Source organism: Cucurbita moschata, unplaced genomic scaffold, assembly GCF_002738365.1.
Source record: "Cucurbita moschata cultivar Rifu unplaced genomic scaffold, Cmos_1.0 Cmo_Scf00032, whole genome shotgun sequence".
In the NCBI taxonomy this organism is placed as follows: Eukaryota; Viridiplantae; Streptophyta; class Magnoliopsida; order Cucurbitales; family Cucurbitaceae; genus Cucurbita; species Cucurbita moschata.
In genome coordinates this window covers 1,961,867-1,984,431 of record NW_019268548.1, presented here as the reverse complement: position 1 = coordinate 1,984,431, position 22,565 = coordinate 1,961,867, and the positions used below count along the sequence as shown (strand labels likewise).

At 37.7% G+C, this 22,565-nt stretch overlaps 6 protein-coding genes across 10 annotated transcripts; 3 read left to right on the top strand and 3 right to left on the bottom strand.

Annotated features, from left to right (window-relative positions):
- Positions 1-342: 342 nt before the first annotated feature.
- LOC111430118 (probable xyloglucan endotransglucosylase/hydrolase protein 23) lies at positions 343-1,577 on the top strand. Its single transcript, XM_023066285.1, has 3 exons — positions 343-661; positions 748-941; positions 1,040-1,577. Exons 1-3 carry the CDS (start codon positions 392-394, stop codon positions 1,440-1,442), a joined length of 867 nt encoding a protein of 288 aa, XP_022922053.1. The 5' UTR covers positions 343-391; the 3' UTR covers positions 1,443-1,577.
- Positions 1,578-1,957: 380 nt separating this feature from the next.
- On the bottom strand, positions 1,958-2,945 carry LOC111430119 (nicotianamine synthase-like). Its single transcript, XM_023066286.1, has one exon. It carries the CDS (start codon positions 2,901-2,903, stop codon positions 2,046-2,048), a length of 858 nt encoding a protein of 285 aa, XP_022922054.1. The 5' UTR covers positions 2,904-2,945; the 3' UTR covers positions 1,958-2,045.
- A 2,213-nt stretch (positions 2,946-5,158) lies between these two features.
- Positions 5,159-5,584, bottom strand: LOC111429682 (zinc finger protein 7). Its single transcript, XM_023065622.1, has one exon. It carries the CDS (start codon positions 5,582-5,584, stop codon positions 5,159-5,161), a length of 426 nt encoding a protein of 141 aa, XP_022921390.1.
- Positions 5,585-7,277: 1,693 nt separating this feature from the next.
- LOC111429639 (4-coumarate--CoA ligase 1-like) lies at positions 7,278-14,780 on the bottom strand. Of its 3 annotated transcripts, none has more exons than XM_023065568.1 (5): positions 13,754-14,780; positions 13,471-13,669; positions 12,808-13,021; positions 12,628-12,730; positions 7,278-7,541 (listed from the first exon to the last, which is right to left on the bottom strand). In XM_023065568.1, exons 1-5 carry the CDS (start codon positions 14,753-14,755, stop codon positions 7,446-7,448), a joined length of 1,614 nt encoding a protein of 537 aa, XP_022921336.1. In that variant the 5' UTR covers positions 14,756-14,780; the 3' UTR covers positions 7,278-7,445. The 3 variants fall into 3 exon arrangements, with proteins under 3 accessions (XP_022921336.1, XP_022921337.1, XP_022921335.1); XM_023065569.1 differs by lacking the exon at positions 7,278-7,541 and adding an exon at positions 10,402-10,861; XM_023065567.1 differs by lacking the exon at positions 7,278-7,541 and adding an exon at positions 11,427-11,666.
- Positions 14,781-16,501: 1,721 nt separating this feature from the next.
- LOC111429947 lies at positions 16,502-17,288 on the top strand. The gene has a single exon (XM_023066036.1). The coding sequence runs from the start codon at positions 16,587-16,589 to the stop codon at positions 16,965-16,967; it is 381 nt and encodes a 126-aa protein (XP_022921804.1). The 5' UTR covers positions 16,502-16,586; the 3' UTR covers positions 16,968-17,288.
- Positions 17,289-17,878: 590 nt separating this feature from the next.
- LOC111430075 (mitochondrial outer membrane protein porin 4) lies at positions 17,879-22,565 on the top strand. 3 transcript variants are annotated; one of them, XM_023066215.1, is made up of 7 exons: positions 17,879-18,032; positions 19,313-19,393; positions 19,808-19,875; positions 20,779-20,889; positions 21,078-21,164; positions 21,673-21,881; positions 22,056-22,565. In XM_023066215.1, the coding sequence occupies exons 2-7, from the start codon at positions 19,345-19,347 to the stop codon at positions 22,360-22,362; spliced, it is 831 nt and encodes a 276-aa protein (XP_022921983.1). In that variant the 5' UTR covers positions 17,879-18,032; positions 19,313-19,344; the 3' UTR covers positions 22,363-22,565. The 3 variants fall into 3 exon arrangements, with proteins under 3 accessions (XP_022921983.1, XP_022921985.1, XP_022921984.1); XM_023066217.1 differs by lacking the exon at positions 17,879-18,032 and adding an exon at positions 18,062-18,216; XM_023066216.1 differs by lacking the exon at positions 17,879-18,032 and adding an exon at positions 18,245-18,879.

The following is a 22,565-nucleotide window of genomic DNA, read 5'->3' as shown; positions in this document are numbered from 1 at the left end:
CCTAATCTATCATGTTTACACCTTGAATATAAAAAAGAATCAATTTTGCATTTAATAAGTTATTAATTTAAAAAAAATATATAGAATACAACAGAAGTTGAACATAAATTAAATGGATTTATTAAGCATTTAAGGTAAATTAATATTGTGACATAAAATTTGTATGGTGTGATCGTCGTGGTGGAGCGGACGAGGCGGTGCGAACCGCGTGGCAGGCTTTATGCGTTAGGATGATTCCCCAAACCCAACCATCTCCAGCTGTACGCAACATTCCAATGAACCTTCTCCGCGTTTGCCTTTCCCATTGGCCGCCTTCCTCATCCCTCGCTATATACAACCCCTGCTTCCTTCTTCCCTCTCCATCTCACACTGCAATTCCAAATCAACCAACATGGCCTCATCCACTGCTTTCCTGCTTCCTCTACTATTCGCCGCCGCCTCCCTCCTTTCCTCTTCCGCTGCGAATTTCCACCAATCAACCGATATTACCTGGGGAGATGGCCGCGCTCAGATTCTCAACAATGGCGACCTTCTTTCTCTGTCCCTCGACAGAGCCTCCGGCTCTGGCTTCCGCTCCAGGAATGAGTATTTGTATGGGAAGATCGATATGCAAATCAAGCTCGTTCCTGGCAACTCTGCCGGCACTGTCACTGCCTACTACGTACGTTTTACACTTTGAATCTTCTTTTACAGTGGATGATCCCTCATTCCGATTCTTACATTCATCTTTGTTTTGTGAATTTGCAGTTGCGCTCAGAAGGGTCTGCGTGGGACGAAATCGATTTCGAGTTTTTGGGGAATCTGAGCGGCGATCCTTACACTGTTCACACCAATGTGTTCAGCCAGGGGAAGGGCAACAGAGAGCAGCAATTCCATCTCTGGTTCGACCCAACTGCTGATTTCCACACCTATTCAATTCTCTGGAATCCCCAGCGCATTGTGTAAGCACTCTAAACTCATTTATACACTCCAACCAAAAGTGGGAATTGTAATCGTAATCGCAATCGAAATTGAAATTTGCTCTGTTTTTGCTGTACAGCTTCTACGTCGACGGCACACCCATTAGAGAGTTCAAGAACCAGGAGTCAATTGGCGTTGCATTCCCCAAAAATCAGCCGATGAGGCTTCAATCCAGTCTCTGGAACGCCGATGATTGGGCAACCCGAGGTGGGTTAGTGAAGACCGATTGGAGTCAGGCTCCGTTCACGGCATCTTACAGAAACTTCAATGAAAACGCCTGCATTTGGTCATCTGGACAGTCGTCTTGTGGGTCGAATTCGTCGCCGACCTCCGACGACAAGTCGTGGTTCTCTCAGGAACTGGATTCCGACAGCCAAGGAAAGATGAACTGGGTCCAAAAGAACTACATGATCTACAATTACTGCACCGATGTAAAGCGATTTCCTCAGGGCCTGCCTCCCGAATGCAATGCCACTGCCTGAGTTTAATTCTTTTGATTGTTCTTTTCTTGCCCAATATTCATTTCTATTGTATTTGTATACACAATATATATATATTTTTTTATGTTAAAACATACTATTATCGATGAAATAAAGAGAGAATTGAATTGAATTGAATTGAATTGAATTGTTCTAAATTTTGGTGTTCAAATTTGTTTCTTGTTTTCATATTTATTAATGAAGTAGCAAGAATCTTGAAGGGCTAGAACAGATATTTGAGTTCGGGCCCAGAAATGTGTTGATCCAGTGAGACACTGGGCTGGAATTTTATTTCGTTCGGCCCAAAATAACGCTCTAAATAATATTGTGAAGGGTAGCTTTAAAAAAATCTAAAATATACGATTTAATTTAAATTATAAAAATAATTAATTTAAAAAAATACAAATTGTAATCTTGAATCTAATATTTGAGATCTTAAAATGCAAAAACAAAATAATAAAGTAAACACAATTTGATTTATATTAAACTCAAATAATACTTGGTACATGACACGAGATCAAAACATGAAAATAAATATAAAAAAAACACACGATATAGAATCACTTCAAACGTAGCTGAACGTAATAAACTATGATAACCCACGGATCATAGGAGTATAGGCTTGCGAGCCAAGAGAACGGAATTGACGACGTCGTCGGAGGGATGAAAAATCGAGAGAATGTCAAAGCCAACCATATCGGCGACCTCAACCACGGGGTACAAAAAGGCTCGACCTCCTTTAGCACTTCTCACAACCAAAACCCCACCTTGTTTCATATACTTTCTCAAGTGACTTAAAATCTTCACTTTATCTTCCTTGTTCAACCCCACAAGAGCTGCCAAGAACACACAATCGTATCCCTCAAGCTCTTCTCCTACCTCAACAATATCCCTCGTCCAAAACTTCATTCTTCCCTCCAACTCACCGTCCGAAGCCACGATCTTTCCCGCCACCTCATTTGCCATGCTATCGACGTCGTAGTTGTCGAAATACGTGTTCTTCATGTGCTGCATGGCCAATATAATGGAAGTTAGAGGAAGAGGACCGGACCCCACAAAAGCTACCTTTTTTGGATTCACAACTCCATTGTCAATCAATATCTTGTATTCAAGGTGGGCTAATTTGATGTAGTTGCCATAATATGGAAATAGAGTAAGATTGTTGAGAGGTTTCGGGATTTTTCCGAGCATGGTCGAGAATTCTAACTCGAGTAACCCCTCGGCTCGGCCACATAAAAGTATGAGGCTCTCACGAATGGCTTGTAAATGAGGTGCCAATGTAGAGACATCTATTGAACAAGGCAAAATGCACAATTTCACTAGGCTGGTGAAGAGGCCGTTCACTTCCTTGCATGGCTTTAGGGTTTCAAGCCTCGAGATGCTTCCATGGAGGTCGATGACTCGAGCTATCAAAAACTCCTCCGAGATATCGGTTTCGGTGCCAAGAATGTGGAGGGCTGCCATGAAAAGTAATGAAGGGAAGTATAAGACAATCTTTGTAATGTGTTCTTGGTTTTGTTGGTGTTTAGAGGTTTAAGGAATTCAAATATTTATAGAGCCATGGAGGTGAATAAATCTCAACTATAGTATTATTTTGGGAGTCCCTTTCAATTACTTTTTTCCATTTACGAAAGGAGTTGAACCCACATAACAACTCAAATCATTTTAATAAACAACGACGAACTATATTTATAATTAGATAATTAATGAACAAAATTATTAAGAATCTCGTGTTCATAGCAAATATAGATAGTTCTTCCCTAGCTCAACTGGGCTTATATGATACTGAGTTTATATATATTATGAGTTTGAATGCATGAAAATGAAAGTTGCTTAAAGGGTTTGTGTTCATACGGAAGCAAGGCATGGAAAATGCACTCTTTTCATGCATTTATGTATACAACAATTTTCTAATTAGAGATTAAATAATTGTTTGAAGTACATGTACGAGTTGAAACATTATTATTAATTCATTAACAACAATTTCAAACTTTTCGGGGAAGTCTAAATATGAAACTTTTAGTTGCCATCCCTATGTTCTTCATTAAATATTTATTTTTATGTTGAGGACGACACAGCCTTATGCATGCCCGGGAATGGTGGAGTGTTCTTTCATGATTACGTGTCCTATTCATTTAGCTACAGAAATATTATATTTTAGAAAGATTTGTAATTGTTCACGAGGTGGGTTTGAAGAACGGAGAGAATTAAACCGAAACGATTAGAAAGTCGGGATGGAGGATGGATTGAATTATTGAAGTGTTGAAAATTAAGGTAAGGTTGGAGAAAATGTAGGTTGGGAAGATAGGGTTATTAATGGGTTGGTAGCAGCGTGAGGTATGTCTAAACAAGGAACTTGGGGCCCTCGCTTGCTATTCTTATTCATTTACGTGTAAACTAAGGCTGCATTTTTGTTAGCTCCAATTGGATGAGTTGTTTAATTATTTTTTGTGGGTTGAAGTTCTTGAGCTTGGGGAGTTGGGAAGCTCTTGCTTCGTAAAAGTTAGTCTCTTGAAGGGAAAGATCTTCTCATTTGGAGTTGCTATGTGCTTTGCTCACAATAGACATTCTTTTCTCTTCTAATCAATTTACAATGCCACACATCGATACTTAACACCTTTTGCCTTTGCCTTTCCCCTCCTCTTCTCACTTTAAATGAGATCAAAAATAGAAATTTTAAACTATTTCTCGAAAGAAATTGGAGCGGTAACTATTAACTATCGAACAGGAAAGATCTTGGTATCAACATCTTTATTTTGAATCGACACCAAAAGGAAAGTCGTAAACGCTTATATATGTGTAGAATTGAAAATACCTTACCATATCAAAGCTAGACAACAAGCCGTATGTAGTGAGGATGCTGGGTCAACAAGGAAGGTGGATTTTGAGATCGTACCTCGGTTGGAGAGAGGAATGAAGTACTCCTTGTAAGGGTGTGGAAACCTCTCCCTAATAGACGCATTTTTAAACTGTGAGACTGATGGTGATATGTAACAAGCTAAAGTGGGCAATATCTGTTAGGAGTGTGGTATCAGAACTCGTCACTAGACGGTTACAAGTAACTTTTTTTTTAGCGATTTATAAAGTTTTGTAAACAGCCCATGTAAAAGTTTGTTTTCTTTAAATGTTTGATAAAGTATGAAGCTTTAAATTTATATCCAACAACCATGCATTTGGTAAACATATCTATAAATCTATCCAACTTGGTGATCCTCACTTGATATTGTCTTGCATTTTAGTAGGAACTAACATTAATGCTTTCTTTAGCTTTAATTACATTAAGCTACCAAGCATATGAATTAGCAGAGACAAAATTAGAACCAACTTTCATTAAAAATTTGTCCCTTTCAACCCTTAATCTAATGAACAAACATTCTTTAACCAGAAAATGGAATCCCATAACAGTAAACATATATGCATCCTGATTTAAGTAACTATGATCGAGTATTATTGATAATAATGCATGCAATGAAAACTTAGCATCAATCGAAGCCCTCCGTCGTCTTTGATTAACCTTACCTCTCTGATGCAAACTAATTTGTCGATTTATAGATGTAATTGTTAGAAATCACGTATCTCCAATATGGTATGATATTGTCCACTTACCGACCAAATCCAATGGAACATAAAGTACTCTCTCAATCCATCACTCGCTCCTTTTGGTGGGGATTCAATCATTACACAAATTTATACGTAAAATTAAAAAATGAGAAAGAAACTCAGAGCCTTAAAGACAAGTCAAGATGGCCAATATCATCAGCTTGATGATGATGATGAAGAAGAAGGAGATTTTGATCAGCTGGAAAAGCCCTTATCTGATCTCTCCCACCATCAATTACTAGAGGTGATGGCGCTGTTAGAGTCTCAACTTTCCACAAATGGCTTGACTTCATCATAACATTATTGCTTTCATGGTCTCCTCGGTATGCCCTCATCTCCCTGCTCTTCTTCGCCAACGTCCTCTCCAGCTTATGAGCATTTTGGTGACCTCCCAACGCCTGCGAGCTATAAAACTTCCTCTTGCAATAGTTACACGAGAAAACCCTGGCGGCCTCGCAATTTGGACTCACAGGAGCTGAAGAGGAAGGCGAAGATGGCTCTAGAACCAGCTCAAGGTTGAGCTGCTGATGGTGCTTAAACTCCATGAAGAAGAGTTAAAACGAAAATTGAGGAGATGGGTTTGAAGGAAAAGGGGAAATGAGAAGTGGGTTTTGTAGAAAAATGAAGACTTTGTGATGGGTTATATGAGATTAAAGGGTTCACTGTTGGTGCAACTAAAAATGGATGGGGTTTGGACATAGACGCAGACAAAAGAGTTGGAAAAAATCAGTGAGGATCCAATGGTTGTCGGCTCCGGTAATGGCAGCACTCAAATTGGTTGTCGGTTTATAAACCAATATTTTAAAACAAAACAATGGTTACTGCCATTTCCTTTGCACTTACCCCCACATGTATCGCCAAAATGTTATAAATAAACAGACCAATCTCTGTGTGTTTAGTATTATCATAATCATCGTGTCCACAACGTTTTTCTGCTCAATTAATTTTATGTCATTAATCCTCAATTCTCTGCACTCATAGTTATCTATATGTATTCCTAACTAATTATTCATTTCCAATCTAAAATAAGATTATTAAGTAATTATATGGCATTATAGTTTAAGAGCCAAAAGTATGGTCTCTAGCTAGCTATATAATATAGGTTGAGGGTAAAATAAATTATGAAATGGTCAAATTCTAATTTAAGCAATAAATGATTAAAAAGGATAAATGATGTTGAGTTGAGTAGACCTGACATGCCACATCGTTACACATTGCTCACCTTTGTTTTATCAAATAATTCAGTCATATCTTTATTCAAAAACCTAAATATTTGTCCTATGGTTCATTGAACCCGCCGCCCCACAGTGTTGATTAATTATTAAACCACTGATTATATATGCCCACTGCTAACATTGTGCCACGTGGACTATATATATATATATATAGAGAGAGAGAGAGAGAGAGAGAACTTTAATATTGAGCTAATAAAGTACGTTTCCAATTAGCAACATATTAAATTTGTACTTTGGAATTGATTAGCAACCACTAAGCATTTAAGGACAAATGAAATTATTGATTATTTTTAAGGAAATGAACTAATTTAATTTATTAATATTATTTAAAAATAAAAGAATTTGTCCAATTGTAAAATTTTTAAATCTCAAATATGAAACAATGAAAGTTAGATTCATTCAAAGTGTCGATGTGAACTATATTGAGAATTTGTACTTTTGTGCAGCGATGCTCTCAAACATGTAAGAATTTTTTTACTTGTGAGTTTGTATCTAATGAGTAGCGAGAATCTACCGAGTACGACAGATCAACTCGACGCAATGTTTTGTGTTAGGTTGGAAATGACTTAGATGGTGACTTCCTTTCACTTTGGTGTCATTTGGACTTAGTTTAGACATGTTTTGAGGTATTCTGTCCATGTGGCAAGCCGTGATTTGACCCATAATGATATCAATAACATATTCAATTGATTTATTAAAAAAGTGACCGAGATCGGACCCAACACAACAACACATCGATGGCATATCGTCTGAAAGTGTTTATGGGATCTTTCCATCTCGTCAATGATGCAATGAGGCGTAGGACACAAAAGTTCGTGCATCAACTACCAGACAAGATAACTTAGCCACCAATGGCTGCTAATCTTTTCACCTTTCTACTTCACATCTCACATGACTTCTCTCTCTAAACTTTCAAAGCATTTCATCCATATCAATGATTTCTCAATAAAAAACTGAACCAAGCACATGGGTTTTACTCAAATTCTATAAACTAATGAATGCCTGACGCAATTAAGTCAATTCTGTTATTTCGGACTGTTAATATAATAATTTGATCCATCAACGACAACCATAAATAAACAAATGTGCTTTAAGACGATGATTGGGGGATCATAATCTCGCAGCTTTGGCGGTGTCTGCGGTGATGTCTTTGAATCAGAGACCGCTGTGTTTAACACCTCGTCAGTTTGGTCTGCAGCCTGCAATGGACACTAATTCCCTTCCACAGTACACTAACTGAGTTACTGAAATCTGTTTGATCTTGTACCTTGAGAAGCCAACAGTTATACACAAATCAAATTAGAAGATATGGTGTAATTATAAATGATCTGTGTACTTTTTCCTCGTACATTCTTCTCTCTTAATTGGGTTCGGATAATAAACACATGGAATCAGTCCTTTCTTCTGAATTAAAATGGCTGAGTCGAAGTACAATGATCGGGGTCACCATTTTCAATTCCGTCTTAAAAGATTTCATTTTTAGACACCTTCTGATCAGTATTATGTTTTGATGATTAATAATAGACATAAAAGAATAGGGGTTTCTCTATCCTTACTCTTTGAAACTTTTCTTTCGGAGAAAGTGTAATGAAGCTTCTTACTAGTTCATTTCACTTGCCCATCTTCAGTACCTGGATGTTTTTAAATGGAAAATTTCAATGAAACCTGAATTCCCTTTTTTCTTTCAAAAAGTAATGGCTACCCAACCAAGAGAGAACATGGGTGTGAGATTTGAGATCTCACGTCGATTGGAGAGAGACAAAACATTTTTTATAAAAGTGTGAAAACATCTCTCTAGTAGACGCGTTTTAAAATTGTGAGGCTGACGATGATATGTAAGGGGTCAAAGAGGACATATCAATTAGCAGTGGCCTCGAACTTTTACAAATAGTATCAGAGCTAGACAATGGGCGGTGTGTCACCAAGGACACTAGGCCCCTAATGGGATAGATTGTGAGATCCCAAACGGTTGGAGAGGGGAACTAAACATTTCTTATAAAGATGTGAAAACCTCTCCCTAATAGATGCGTTTTAAAATTATGAGGTTGACGAAAATATGTAAAGGACTAAAGCGGACAATATTTATTAGCGGTGGTCTCGAGCTATAACAAATGGTATCATAATTAGACATTGGGCGGTGTGCCACCGAAAACGCTGGCCTCCTAAGGGGGTGGATTATGAGATCCAACATTGGTTAAAGAGGGGAACGAAATATTCCTTATAAAGATGTGGAAACCTCTCCCTAGTAAACGTATTTTAAAACTATGAAACTGATGATGATATGTAACGCGCCAAAGCGGACAATATCTACTGGTGGTGACCTCGGACTGTTAAGAGTTATTCCATTAGTTTACTAATCAACCAGTAGAAAGCACATTTAATCTGAGAAATTATGTGTGCATAGAAAAAGGGAGAGGAATTGAAGGGATCTTCACATGGGAAAAGTGCAAAGTTGAGATCATATGTAGACAGGAATGAAGTGGGCGGACCCTCTCCCTAATTCTGTTTCTCATTCTAGGATAGGCATTAACAAAGGGAACTGAGAGAAAAGGGTGGTGGACATGTTCGTGCTTGTTGGCTTTGTTTTAATGATCGAAAAAGAGGTTTACAAATACACACACAAGACTCACTAGTCGGTAATTTGCTAATTTCATCTAAAACTCTCTCCCTCTTTTCTCTTTTACATAGAGGGCGCCTGCAAATTACCTTTTTTTGCTGTTTGGAACTATGGATGTTGAAAATTCAAAAGCTTAGGACTGACTTGATTATGAAGTGTCATATCAAAGTTTAATCCCAACCATTTCTTTTCCATGGTTGTCCCAATGTTGTTAGGATTCTCTTAAGAGCAGTAGAAATAGGGCCCCCCATCTAAACGCTCTTCCCCTAACACATGCTACCACTTTCTCCGACCTCCTGAGGCTGTAACTTACAATTGGGATCCATTAACGAAAGTGAGTGGATTGGATGGTTTGGCGGCATTAAAAGCAAAATGATGCGCTTTTTGTTTGAAACAAGGAAAGCACATCTAATTATAATATTCCTGCTGCTTGCAACTCAACCCATTTCTGCGCCTGCATGGCCCATGCAAGGAGTGATTTTCCCCCGTGTTCTCCCCTAAAAAGTACTTCCCCCATCTATCTATTTATCTCTTCCATGTGCTTTGCTTTGTGCTTTCAAACACACACCACTTTTCTCAGACCCTGTTTCAACCTGTGGAGCTCATTCTTACACATCTTATCTCAAAATTACACCTAAACAACGTGTCACGATTGCAATATCCATCATTCCAACCACAACCACAAAAATGAAAAGGCTAATTGCTTGATTGTTAGTCGGTGAGCAGTCTAATTAGAGTATCATTCAAAATCAATTCAATGTAACAAATCGACCGAATAAGATCTTCAAAATCAAGATTCAGATGTAGAATAGGCGCACCTGTTGGGTGGAAAAAGGCAAAAAGAGAAGATATAACGCCTGTGAAAGTATAGAAAGAAAAGATGGATGATAAGGCCAGCCATGTTCAGTTTCAGAATCATCATTTTATGGAGCAACCAATGAGCAGGTCGTGGTTGAGTCACTTTTTCTTCTTTTTCTTTTCACTTTTATTTGTTCGGACGCGAACTGAGGCGAAAAGAAGGAAAGCAAAGCAGGGAATGACAAAAGCCATGGTGGGGGAAAAAGGTATCGGGAGTTCAACTGTGGCAGACAAAAAAGGCAACACGAACTGACATCAGAAATCGACACATCGGCTTTTGGATGCTGAGTTTTCACCACTCAGCTCAGTTTATGTAAATCTAGCTCTCACAAAAATTCCCTGAACGGAAAAGCCATCATAAATGAAGCACCAAAGCCATTTATGCATACAGTAAGATGGGAACAGAGACCATCATTTCTACCTCTCCTGGATGGCACCTAAAAAAGGAAACTATTACACTTTATCGTCCACATATTAGGAAGGATAAAGTTGTGTCAACTTTAGACACGAGGCGGTGTGCCAGCAAGGACATTGGACCCTAAAAGAAATGGATTGGGGTCCCACATTAGTAACAAAAGGAAAAGAGTATCAACGAGGACGCTAGGCCCGAAGGGAGTGGATTGTGAGATCCCACGTTAATTGGAGAGAAGAACGGAATAGGCGGTGGGCACATCCCACCATCACGATTACGAACCAAAGTGTGATAGAGTTTTATCTGAAGTTCTTCTCAATTGTGTCTTTAAGCTTGTGGTGACCCTCTCTTTGATGGCTCCTTCAACACTTGGGTTTCTATCAAACCAACGAAGAGGGTGGGTGGGTGAGTGTGACATGGTAAGAAAAGAAAATTGAACAAGAGCATTAACTTGTTTGAGATGTAAATACCGATTACTCACAGTAGTACTGTGTTCTGATATGATGGGGCGCAATAATATTGCAACCTGATGCACCATTTCCATTTGGGCAATCAGAGAACGAGAGGATTTTGGCCACGGTGATCCAAAGAAGTGAAGTGCTTCCACTCCAAAATCAAAGCTAGGCAGCTTTATAAATCACCATACAAGCCTATTCTTTTTTAGTACTTTGCTGCATTGGCGGCACTGCAAAACGAGTTCCTGGGATGAAAGTTAGGTTGCCTTTTACTCGTTTTGGACAATCACTTTACACACCAACCGAAGATATCCATCTTTTTACGTGCGTGGTTATTAAATTTTTGTATTTCAGTAATATATATATATGGGAATTCAATTTATTTTATTAACCCTTGAAATGGATCGACTTCTTATATTTGGTCCTCTACGGTGTGACTAGCAGTGGACCTTAAACATTGAACAATGTTCTGGAAAAGGAGATGCACTCTTATCTGTCACTACGCGCAGGGTCTTGTGCTATATGATGTGGAGATCTTGTGTTTTACAGTACAATCAGTGAGGCTCTATATTTTGTTTATTCATCAGAATTTTCATATGGGTGCATATCTTAATAATAATTTTTTTATTAGTTCGATAAGATGTTTTTTCGTTATTGGTTAAGGAGGTATAACTTAACTAGTTGAAATATATTCGAGTTAGACGACAAAAATCAATAAAAGTTTGATACAACAGGTTTGGTATTAGGCCAACCAGGGGCTAATTCAATATTGATTCAAAAGGCTAAACGATAAAGTTAGAGACAAAACTCTCCGAGAACAGAACTTTATATAAACATAATCCACAAAGAAGATCCTTCTCTCTATTTTACATACACGCAATGGAAAGAAAGAGAGAGATTTGAATTATTTGGGGTTGTAGAGTTTGGTGTCTAGTTTGGAATACTGGCAGGGAGCAGAGCTCTAAGTTGTCTCCGCAAGATTTTTCCAGAAGGACTTTTAGGGATGGAATCCACGAAGAAGACGCGATTAATCCTCTTATAAAACACAACCTGCATCCCACGTCCTCAATAGTTACAATCCATGTATCACATCTCCGAGATTTCAATTAAGATTAAACTATTAAGTTAGGCTTTATTAGGCTTTTGAACTTATAAACATAAAAAATCTCTTAGGTTTTCTATAAATGTCTAAGCCTTGTGATATGTAATGGCTTCCACTCAAGGTTTTAAAACATCTCTACCGAAGAGAGGTTTCTACACCCTTATAAGAAACATTTCCCTCTCCAACCGATGTGAGATTTTACAATCTACCCCTTTTGGGGACCAGCATCCTCGCTGCACATTGTCTGGTGACTGACTCTATACCATTTGTAATGGCTCAAACTCACGGCTAGCAGATATTATCCTTTTTTTGAACTTTTCCTTTCGAGTTTCCCCTCAAGGTTTTAAAACGTGTCTACTGGAAAGAGGTTTCCACACCCTCGAAAGGAAAGTTTCATTCCCCTCTCCAACCGATTTGGGATCTCACAATCAACCTCCCTTGTAGGCCTAGCATCCTCGGCACACCGCCCAGTGTCTAACTCTAATACTATTTGTAATGGCTCAAGCCCACCGCTAATAGATATTATCTTTTTAGTTTTCCCTTTCAATCTTCTAGTGAGAAAAGGTTTCCACACTCATTTAAAGAATGTTTTGTTCCCTCCCCTACCAACTTGAACCCAAATCACAATATTAAAAGTTGAACGCTATTAGAATTTTTGAAAGGGTATTGATCAAATAGACGTTAACTCTTTTTTTTTTTTTTAAGGTAGGCATAGACATTAAAGGTTCAGGAATTATAGCCAAATAGGAAGGGAAACGAAAGAGCAGGGGCCTACGAGGAGTTATATCATAAACGCAAGGTTACCTAATTATTCGGTGAAATCGACGCTAAAATCTCCATCAATGGGTAAAAGCTAATAAGATATCAAACTTAAAAACTTGAAATTAAGGCCAAAATTGGAGACTTCACCTGTTTGGAGATGTATTGCTTAATTTCATCCTCGGTGATGTTGGAACCATCTGACCGGACAATGAACGCAACAGGAACCTCTCCAGCTACTTCATCTTTCATACTGAATTAAAAAAAGTAGAGAGTAATTAAACCGAGAAGTTTGAGGGTGAAGGAGCAGAATCGAGAATGCTGACATACGGTATAACCGCAACGTCGACAATGTGGACGTTGGAAATGAGCAGGCCTTCCAACTCCGCCGGCGCTACCTGGAAGCCTTTGTATTTGATCAGTTCCTTGAGACGATCGACGATGAAGAGCTCATCGTCGTCGTCAACTAAACCCATGTCGCCGGTGTGCAGCCATCCGCTTTCGTCGATCATACCCTTCGTGGCCTCTTCGTCGTTGAGGTACCCTGGTTCGTGTTGAGTTCAGCCAATCAAAACTCAGACGGTGAAACAGAACACACTAATGTAATGGGCTCTCTCGATTTTATCGGGCTTGGTCTGGTCATTACAATGAGCCCATTAGGCCCAATGACTGCGAGGTGGGCCCATATTGACGCTTCCAAATCCAAACAAATGAAATGACGTCGTTGGCTGAGCGGTATTAATAAGTAACGTTTTTTCTTGTGGAATGGTTAGGCGGCATTAATTACTTACATCACCTGCCACTACCTCCTTTGTGTCATATACATTATAAACCCCTTGATTACACTCATTTCTAGTCTAATTAATATTTTTATTAATGAATATTAAAAAAAAAAATATATATATATATATATATAGTCGTTGAAATTATTAGAAATCAATCTTAATCGCGTGAGTTAAGGTATGAATTTCACAAGAATAATGTATCGCATACCTTTCATCATTTGAGGACTTCTAACATAAATCTCTCCGGGTTGATTCCTTGAAAGAGAAACTCCATTTTCGGGGTTTACAATCTTCATCTCTGCATTTCTCATTAATGTCCCACAAGCTCCCGACTTGATTGCGAATTTCTCCCTTGCAAGTGCTAATGACATTGTTAACACTGATCCTGACTCAGTCATTCCGTATCCCTATAATTATTTTAAAACTTCATTTTGTAACGATGAAATTGACAGTTTTGCATAGAACTAGAATGGATGGTATTAGTTATTTACTTGGGCGAGAATGGCATGGGGAAGCTTGGCTCTAAAGGCATCTTCAAGATTCTTCCCCAGCGGTGCGGCTCCCGACAACACGATCCGTATGGACGACATGTCGGAATGGTCTACAACCGGACTCTTGACCATTGCGAGTACAATAGGAGGTACAACGGTAGCAATGGTGACCCTATATTTGGGAACCAATGCCACAAGGGAATTAATGTCGAATTTCTGGACGATTAAAATCGCAGCTCCCACTCGCAACGACGTCATCACGATCGAGCTCAATGAGTAGATGTGAAACAAAGGAAGCACACACAGAACGACGTCGTTACTTCGGATATGGAAGTGTGGATTTTCGCCGTCCACTTGTTGAGCCACGCTGGTCACTAATCCCTTATGAGTCAGCATAACTCCTTTTGGGAGGCCTGTCGTGCCAGACGAATATGGCAACGCAACGACGTCGTCCGGGCTGAATTTCACATCCGCCATTTCCTCCTCTTTTGCCTCATCAGTCAACGACGTAAAATGACATCCACCCTCCGGTGGAGAGTCGATGAATATCACTTTCAAAATCCCCTGGTTTTCCTGAGGCAGCTTTTTCACTTTTTCCGCGAACGCGGCTTGGGTTATGATCAGCTTAGCGCCGGACGACGCCGCTTGCTTCGCAATCTCCGCTGGCGTGAAGAACGGGTTCGCCATGGTGGCGATGGCGCACGCAAAGGAAGCGCCGAGGAAAGCGAAAACGAATTGTGGAGTGTTTTGGAGAAGGAGCATGATGACGTCCCCTTTTCCGATGCCGAGCTTATGAAAGCCGGCGGCTACTCGGCGGGCCGTTACGTGGACTTCACCGTACGTGTAAATGTCACCGGTGGCAGCATTGATTAGACATGGATTGTGTTTGAATTTGGAGATTCTTTCGAAGCAATATGTATGCAAGGGAAGGTGGTTGGGGATGGTGAGGTCCGGGAGCTTTGACCGGAATATGAATTCCGGCGAGGAATCGGCAGCCGCCATTGGAGAAGTGTATAGATAATGGGTTTTTCGTATTACATCTGGAAATGGTAAAGCATATATAATAGAATTGATGGAAATATAATTAGTTCAGATTTGTCTTTAGTAGAAAGGTTAAATGAATATGGTTTCAATCCTTTGTCATTAGATGAGCCTTTCATGGATTTTTGTATTTTTATGCCCAATTTTAAAAAATATAAAATAAATAAATCAAAGCTTATAACATAAAGATATTATTTATTTCCACCTTTATGTTGAAAATAAGTGATTAAAAAACGAAGAATAAAAATAGAATATGATTTCTATTTTCTACGGACCTTTTCAAGTCGTAATAAAGACAACTGTCACCTTGCCAAGACGATGCTTCATTTTTCCTTTACAAACACATTGCATATTTTTATTTTTTTTAATGATGTTCTTTAAGGTATAGTAATGTTACCCTATTTTATCATCATAACTCTCTTTACTTTTCAACGCGTGGATTTCACTTATTTTTAATAAATGATTTTGTCAAAATAAATAATTTTCTTCAGGTGATTCTTGACTTTGAAGGTGTACATCTTGATAATGATGGGGAGATCACGAGTTTATAAATAAGGAATACTGTCTCTATTAGTACGAGATATTTTGGAAAAATAAAAAATAGAGGCATGAGAGCTTATATTCAAAGTGGACAATATGATATTAATGTAAAGGATTGTTGTTGCTAAGTCGATATGAAAGCTAGGAGAAATTCATCATAATTTGTGAAGATGAGAAAAAGAAACAAAAAAAAAAAAAAAAACTTGAAAGCTACGACACAACATCTACCACTCAAATGTGTGAATAGATCTAAAAATATTATTACTAGAAAACAATACAGAGTTAAGAATGAAAAATAAAATTGGATCGAATGTTCAATTTTCATTGATATTAACAATGTTTAAATATGATACAAGCTACCAACTAATACTTACAAATATAAAAAATATAAACTAATTAAATTTTAAGAATAAAACAAAATATACTATTAATCAAATTATAAAGAAAAAATATTAACGGACGAATATCTAAGATATATTTTATAATTAATATATATTTCAAATGTTAACGATTACGTATATGTTGACTAATTCAAACTAGTAATAAGTTGACGTAATATATAATGAATATGAGACATGGAACCGTTAAAAGGGCGGTCGGTCGTATTGCCCGGGAAGGTCAAGATTATCTGCTGAAAAATATGGTGGGAAGAAGAAAGCAACAAATGCATTGCATCACATCAAAAAACGGCAAAGATTGCTCTTTAGATGATTGAGGCTTTTGTCGTGGTCGGAAACTATAGAAACGGTAGGTTCCACGTCACTTTCACGGACATCATAATAAGACCATGCATTCCTATTAGAATTTACTAGTGTTTATGGTTCAAACTAAGCAAATGGGATAAAGTAAAAATAAAATAATTACTAAGTTAATCTCCCATTAATTAGGAAGGTGTAAAGAAGTTTCTTATAATCCTAATTAAAACAATCAGAAAATGAATCTTTTTTAAGTAATTACCTCACGTAATCATGGAAGCCAAAAAGCTAATTAAACAAATCAAATTAAATTAAGACTGGGTCAAACTTCAGACTTTCCACGGTCTACGAATCCCACACGCATTACTTTCTCTTGTTTCTCAAGTTGATACCGAAGCTTCTCACCAATATCCACAACGTTCTTGCCGGCTAATACCATTATAAATACCTCCACGCTATCCATCATTTTAACGGTCAGTCTACAGCAACAACAACAGCTAAGGAAGGAACACAAAAAGTCAAATAGATCGGAGAGCACAAGAGGAAGAGAATCGAAAATGGCGGCGACTAGCTTGCTGGGTCGGCTGAGGAAGGCGGTGGAGAAGCTGAAATTTGTGATGAAGTTCAACATCCAAAGCTGGCGTTTGGCGGCGATGTTGGGGAGGACTTCGTCGAGAAACCTCCGGCTTAGCTTCAATGAAAGCCCGGGGTTGAAGGTCTGTAAAGAGGATATTATAGAGTCGTCTGAACACTCGAATTCTTCATCTCGAAGAGGACTACAAAGGACGCCAAGCTATGCTTCTGAAGACGATGTGGACAAGCGAGCGGAGGCTTTTATAGCGAATTTCTATCGCCAGCTTAGGATCGAGCGCCAGGTTTCGCTTGAGCTTCGATACTGCCGTGGGAGTAGCTCTAAGCAGCTTATAGTTTCTCCTTGATTTCGTCGTGAATATCGAGTAAGCTTTTCAATTAATGGAGTCTCTTTGATATTTTTTTGGTTTTTCAAAAGGATCTCCGATTTGGGATTCATTATCGACCGTTCCTTTGGTTGATGATGCGATTCGATTCGATTTGATTCAATTCAATCCAATAGTTTGGCTACGAGGAAGAAGTAGAAAACCCATTTGATTTGGTTGGATGAGAATTTGAAGGCAATGGTGGGGATATAAGGAATTTGATTTTTCAATTTTCAACAATGTTTTTATTTATTGGTGAATAATGTCCATGAATAATGAAAGAATGCAATTATTAGTTTATTATTTCTATTGTATTTATTATTTTTATTTCAGAAAAGTATAATAAATTAACAAAATGAGTTTGTTATAGGAGGAAGTTAATTACTATTTTTGGATGCTTATGTGCAAGTTGAGAAAATGACTTTATTTATTGGATTATTATTATTATTCATTCAATACGTCTAATTCATATTGTTTTGATTTTTAATATATATAAAATTTGTGGTTTTAATTGAAAAAATACGTAATTTATTCCATTTTTAAAATATTATTTTAATTTTCTAAAAATTATAATATTTTGAAAATACCTTCATCTTTTTTTGTAAAAATATTAATTCTATATTTTATAAAATTGAAACCTAAATAGTGGCGATGTAAATCACTACTTCCCTCGTGTGGTTTAAGAAAGAAGAAACTTAACTTGGCTAATAGCCGAGCCGCTTAGCCAGTATCATAAGTTGCATAACAGGTAACGTAACCGGTCGGTGACGCATATTACAACACAGACAAATTAAAAAATGCCAATTCAGCACTTGCGTTTCACATCAACCAATCAAGACGTAAATGGGTGCAACGTGGCATTATAGTGGCGATGCAATCAGTACTCAAATTGACGCAGCATTCACCTGGACGCGCGCCAACCTGGCATCCTCCTCGTTGCCCATCGCTCGATACAGTGTGGTGATATCATCATTCCTCTAGGGCTTTCAGGACTCGGGGCTTGTCGGCGATTCCTGCTTCGAAACCCTTTGGATTAATTCGCAGCGGGTATGTCATTTTCTTTACTGTTTTCCGATATATTGGTGTTCAAATCCTCTACCGGCTTAGCTGATTCGAGTTTACATGATTATACTGGGAAATCAATGGCCCTTTAGCGACCTAATTGTTAATCTTTTTCTTAAGCATGACGTTTAGCTTGCGTATTGCATCATTTCTTTCTTCTTAGGTAAAGGTAATCCTCGCTTTGTTTGATCTTCAGCCTGCCTTTTCGTTTATTTTGTTTTTATTATCCTGACAAACCGTTTGATCTCAATTTAGCGATAAACGTCGTTTAGCATAGAACCGCTGATTCGTTACATCGAAATGGAGATTTCATTTCCCTTTCTGCATGGTAGGGGGGGACCTTAGTTTGTCAACAATGTCCTGGAAATCGAAGTGGCCTATGTGAGATGATAAGGACTCGAAGGTTTCAGACGACATTTTATCTATTGAATGCTTTGAAATACAGAGTTTAGACTATTGATTGTACCTCGATTCTTAGATTTTCCTTCTCGTAGAAGTTGAAAGATGCTATAGTCATATTGCCTTCCGAGAAGAATAATTACATCACTTCAAATATCTTAATTTACGGGAGAAAACATGCTGGGGAATTTCGTTGTTACTTTGTAAAATGCCACTTCATGGGACATTTGAATGAAAGTAAGAAAAGCCATATAAGAAACATGCTGATCACCCAAGGGCCAAAGGTCACTTTCTGATGCCCATTGCTTGAATTTGCGTTCTGTTGGGTTTGTTAGGGATGCTTCCACAAAAATGTTCTGACACGGAATAGGCTCGGAGAGCTTCTCTCGTGTCCTGTATCCAAAGTTATTCATTGATGGATGGTGAAAGCGATGTGAGACCTTGGGTCTTTCTTTTATTCCTCAGCTTGTTGCTTCCTTACGTTGCTAGTATAGAAGGTTAATGCTTTGTGCACGAGCTTACAGGAATTTAGCCTTGTTGTTTTACTCTAAGAAGACAACTTGGAAAGGAAATTATAAAATGGAAGTGTAACATTTGTAATTGTTATAAGTTTATAATAAACCTGATACACATTTATATCTACCAGTATCTCATTCTCATCTTTTCACTTCAATGTGATTTCTTTGATTTTCTTAAGGAGGTCGTACATAGATGGAAATTTGAACCTGATTTCGTCGATTTCCTTTTTTCTTTTTTTGAATATTTATTCTGCTATATCAATATTGACTGACACAGTATTTGTCCGTTTTTCTTCCTTGATATCTATGCTTGGCCTAACTATGGTATAAAACTACACCTTTATCCAGGAACTTAAAGACTTTGACCATTTCGTGGAATCATGGGCAGTCCTCCAGCACCATTTTCAGATATCGGCAAAAAGGCCAGAGGTACATACCTTAGATATTTTTCCTTGTGCATCTGAGAGGCTTATGTTAACCAGTTTCTATTTCTACTAATTTTTTTCTAAAGAAGTGTCTTGTTTCTTTCCTTTTTTTTTTTTTTATTTTTTATAAAGGGTTTGTTTCAATGACATTTAATATCCTTTCATACTATTCACAAAGAAGATGTTTTGGTGGTTTGTAATATCTCGCATGAGTCATGACACCAATAAATGATTTCCCCATTTGTACCCAAATATTCTTTCGTTTTTCTCAATGAAAATTGTTCTTAATAGTGTTTTAAAAAGTGTCTTAAATATATGCTGTAATTCTATTTGATGTGAGACATGGATCCTTGTGTGATGGTCTAACTCATAGTTGTAAATTCCAAATCTTACTTTCACTATGATGGTGACCTTGCAGACCTCTTGACTAAAGATTACAACTTCGATCACAAGTTTACCCTATCACTACCGAACTCCAATGGAATGGTATTATTGGTTCAAATTTATTTCTTTTTCTCGTGATTGATGGTCTTCCCTATTTTTACCCATATATTCCCATTCTTTAAATGTGGTATCCAGCAGTTTAACTCTTTCAATGATATTGATATGTTTCATAACTTCAAAACTTTCATACTGAAATATCTTTATTTTGATTGACTGTCTCTTTTTTTGTGAATTTGCAACTGATAGCAGTTTCCCGATTTCATCGATGTATCTGAAATGTATAGAAATCAATTTAACATGTTTCCTAGGCATTAACTCCAATTCTATAAGTGTCTTATCAGAGTTTTATCTCCATAAATCAGGCATGGAAAACACCGTATATTTGTTTCATGGTCAGTGGTTTCATTATATATCTATATCCATGCACCACCACTGTTCTGGTGTTCTGTATAAGCCTTCAAGTCATCCTTTTCCTGTTGTCTTCTGGCAACTTATGTAAGAAATATTAGTTGATTGTGGCATGAGCCGCTTTACTGATAATTTTTTCTCACAAAATTGCTCTAGCCCTTTGCGCACCTCAGACTACGTTTTTCCCGTGTTTCTTTGTTTAGAACTAAATCCAGCAAATAACATAGCTATTGAATATTTAGACAGAACTTCATTCCTAAGTAGGTCACTAGCCTATCTGTTCTCGTTCTTCCATATTTATTTTGTTTTCTTTTGTTTCAATTTAACCTTTTAGAACCTTTACACTAGCCAAGGGGATCACAATGTAATATTTGCTGTTTTCTTTTCATTAGTATTCATCCAAAAATGCCAAGGAATATAATATCTTTGCATGACGACAAGATTTGGTTTTCTATCTAAATGCAATTTTAACTTTTCTTTGACAAACTCTACAAGGCTATTTGATCTAATCTTCCCAAACTGAATTACATAATGCAGGGACTAACTGCTACAGGATTGAAGCGGGATCAAATTTTTATTGGTGATATCAGTTCTCTGTACAAGAGTGGAAAGACAACCGTGGATGTGAAAATTGATACTTATTCAAATGTAATGACGAACAACTTGTCCTTCTGACTACTTTCTAACTTTTTATGAGCTCTAGATATACACTTATGCTACGGTTTTTAGGAGGCCTTTTCAAGTTGCTAAATTTTCTATATATACTGTTCAAGAAAAATAGTCGTTATGTTCAAAGCCAAAGGCAACAAGATTTTACTGAACTTAACATTTTTCAGGTTTCTACAAAAGTGACCGTGACTGATATCTTACCAACTACCAAGGCCACGTTTAGCTTCAGAATACCTGACCATAAGTCTGGCAAGGTTCGTGAATTGTATGGATACTTTTTTTTTCATCAGAAGAAAAAAATCAGGACTGTTGATGTTCGAATTTGAGATAATTGAAAATCAGTCGGACAATCTCCAGTAACGTATGTAGATGAAGAAAATGCCCTTCATTCAATGTATTCCTGGTGTAATGAAGTCCAGTATTGGTGTCTTGAGTCCCTGGTACTCGCTGATCATTGACATGCTCCATTTACACATCAGTCTAGCAAAAATCCATTTAGTGTGATATGCTGTTATTTTTTTTTTCACTTTCAAACATCATTGGACATGTTAGAAAAGCTTGATTCAGAGTATCATATCCTACATTACCTGGGGTATAGCTGCTCTGTCAAAATGTTTGCAGCTTTTTTTAATGTTAGACCTTGGAATTGTGGGAATCCTGCATATGATCTCTGTACTTGGAGTTATCTGATTTATTAACTGTAAACGGAATACTAACAGGAATTTCATGCTAATGACTTTATTTATGTACTGCATATTGCAGCTGGATCTTCAGTACTTCCATCCTCATGCAGCCATTGATTCCAGTATTGGTCTCCACCCCAGTCCACTTTTGGAATTTTCAGCTGCAATAGGTAGTAAGAATTTTAGTTTAGGTGGTGATGTGGGATTTGATACTACTTCTGCTTCATTCACAAAGTACAATGCTGGAATCAGCTTGAATAAGCCAGACTTTTCTGCGGCTCTTATACTGTAAGTTCTACTTAATCACTAATTGTGGCTCCTAGCACGTGAACAAACTAGTTAATTCTTGCAGCTCATATAGGTGTTCTTACTCCAAATGAAGTCGATATGAATTTGATTTCATTTCCCTATTTCTATCTTGTTTTTTAGTGTTGAACTAAAATTTTATTGATGTTGATGCAGAACCGACAGAGGACGGGCTCTGAAGGCATCTTATATTCATTCATTGGATCCCCTTAATGAGACTATGGTAGCTGCCGAAATGACCCACAGGTTCTCCACCTTAGAAAACTCCTTTACCATCGGAAGTTCTCATGTCCTGGATCCAGTAACGCTTATAAAAACACGTTTCTCCGACAAAGGAAAAGCTGCTATGCTTTACCAGCGAGAATGGAGGCCTAAATCTCTGGTAACCCTGTCAGCTGAGTACGACCCGAAAGCTATCGATTCATCTCCCAAGCTAGGCCTGGCTATTGCTCTGAAGCCTTGATCTGAGGAACCAGCAAGGTCATTTCAATGAATTGAACATCCATAACTTTGGTCTCATTATGATTTTCCACAAGTATTCATTATGGAATTTCACAATTTGTGTTTGGAAGAGGAGGTTTTCTTCCGTGTATTCATGAGATATTATTTCGAGGCATAACTAGGATTAGAGGAACCAATTTTGGCAACAAAAAAAAAAAAAAAAAA

What these genes read in the sequence shown, in the direction of transcription:
- LOC111430118 (XM_023066285.1), top strand. Translation starts at nt 392, where the DNA reads ATGGCCTCATCCACTGCTTTCCTGCTTCCTCTACTATTCGCCGCCGCC. An exon ending in GCACTGTCACTGCCTACTAC is followed by an intron (nt 662 to 747) that starts GTACGTTTTACA and finishes GTGAATTTGCAG; the next exon opens with TTGCGCTCAGAAGGGTCTGC. An exon ending in TGGAATCCCCAGCGCATTGT is followed by an intron (nt 942 to 1,039) that starts GTAAGCACTCTA and finishes TTTGCTGTACAG; the next exon opens with CTTCTACGTCGACGGCACAC.
- LOC111429682 (XM_023065622.1), bottom strand. Translation starts at nt 5,584, where the DNA reads ATGGAGTTTAAGCACCATCAGCAGCTCAACCTTGAGCTGGTTCTAGAG.
- LOC111429947 (XM_023066036.1), top strand. Translation starts at nt 16,587, where the DNA reads ATGGCGGCGACTAGCTTGCTGGGTCGGCTGAGGAAGGCGGTGGAGAAG.
- LOC111430119 (XM_023066286.1), bottom strand. Translation starts at nt 2,903, where the DNA reads ATGGCAGCCCTCCACATTCTTGGCACCGAAACCGATATCTCGGAGGAG.
- LOC111430075 (XM_023066215.1), top strand. Translation starts at nt 19,345, where the DNA reads ATGGGCAGTCCTCCAGCACCATTTTCAGATATCGGCAAAAAGGCCAGA. An exon ending in CTGACCATAAGTCTGGCAAG is followed by an intron (nt 21,165 to 21,672) that starts GTTCGTGAATTG and finishes TGCATATTGCAG; the next exon opens with CTGGATCTTCAGTACTTCCA. An exon ending in TTTTCTGCGGCTCTTATACT is followed by an intron (nt 21,882 to 22,055) that starts GTAAGTTCTACT and finishes ATGTTGATGCAG; the next exon opens with AACCGACAGAGGACGGGCTC.
- LOC111429639 (XM_023065567.1), bottom strand. Translation starts at nt 14,755, where the DNA reads ATGGCGGCTGCCGATTCCTCGCCGGAATTCATATTCCGGTCAAAGCTC. An exon ending in CCCATGCCATTCTCGCCCAA is followed by an intron (nt 13,670 to 13,753) that starts GTAAATAACTAA and finishes AAATAATTATAG; the next exon opens with GGATACGGAATGACTGAGTC. An exon ending in GTCGACGTTGCGGTTATACC is followed by an intron (nt 12,731 to 12,807) that starts GTATGTCAGCAT and finishes TTTTTAATTCAG; the next exon opens with TATGAAAGATGAAGTAGCTG.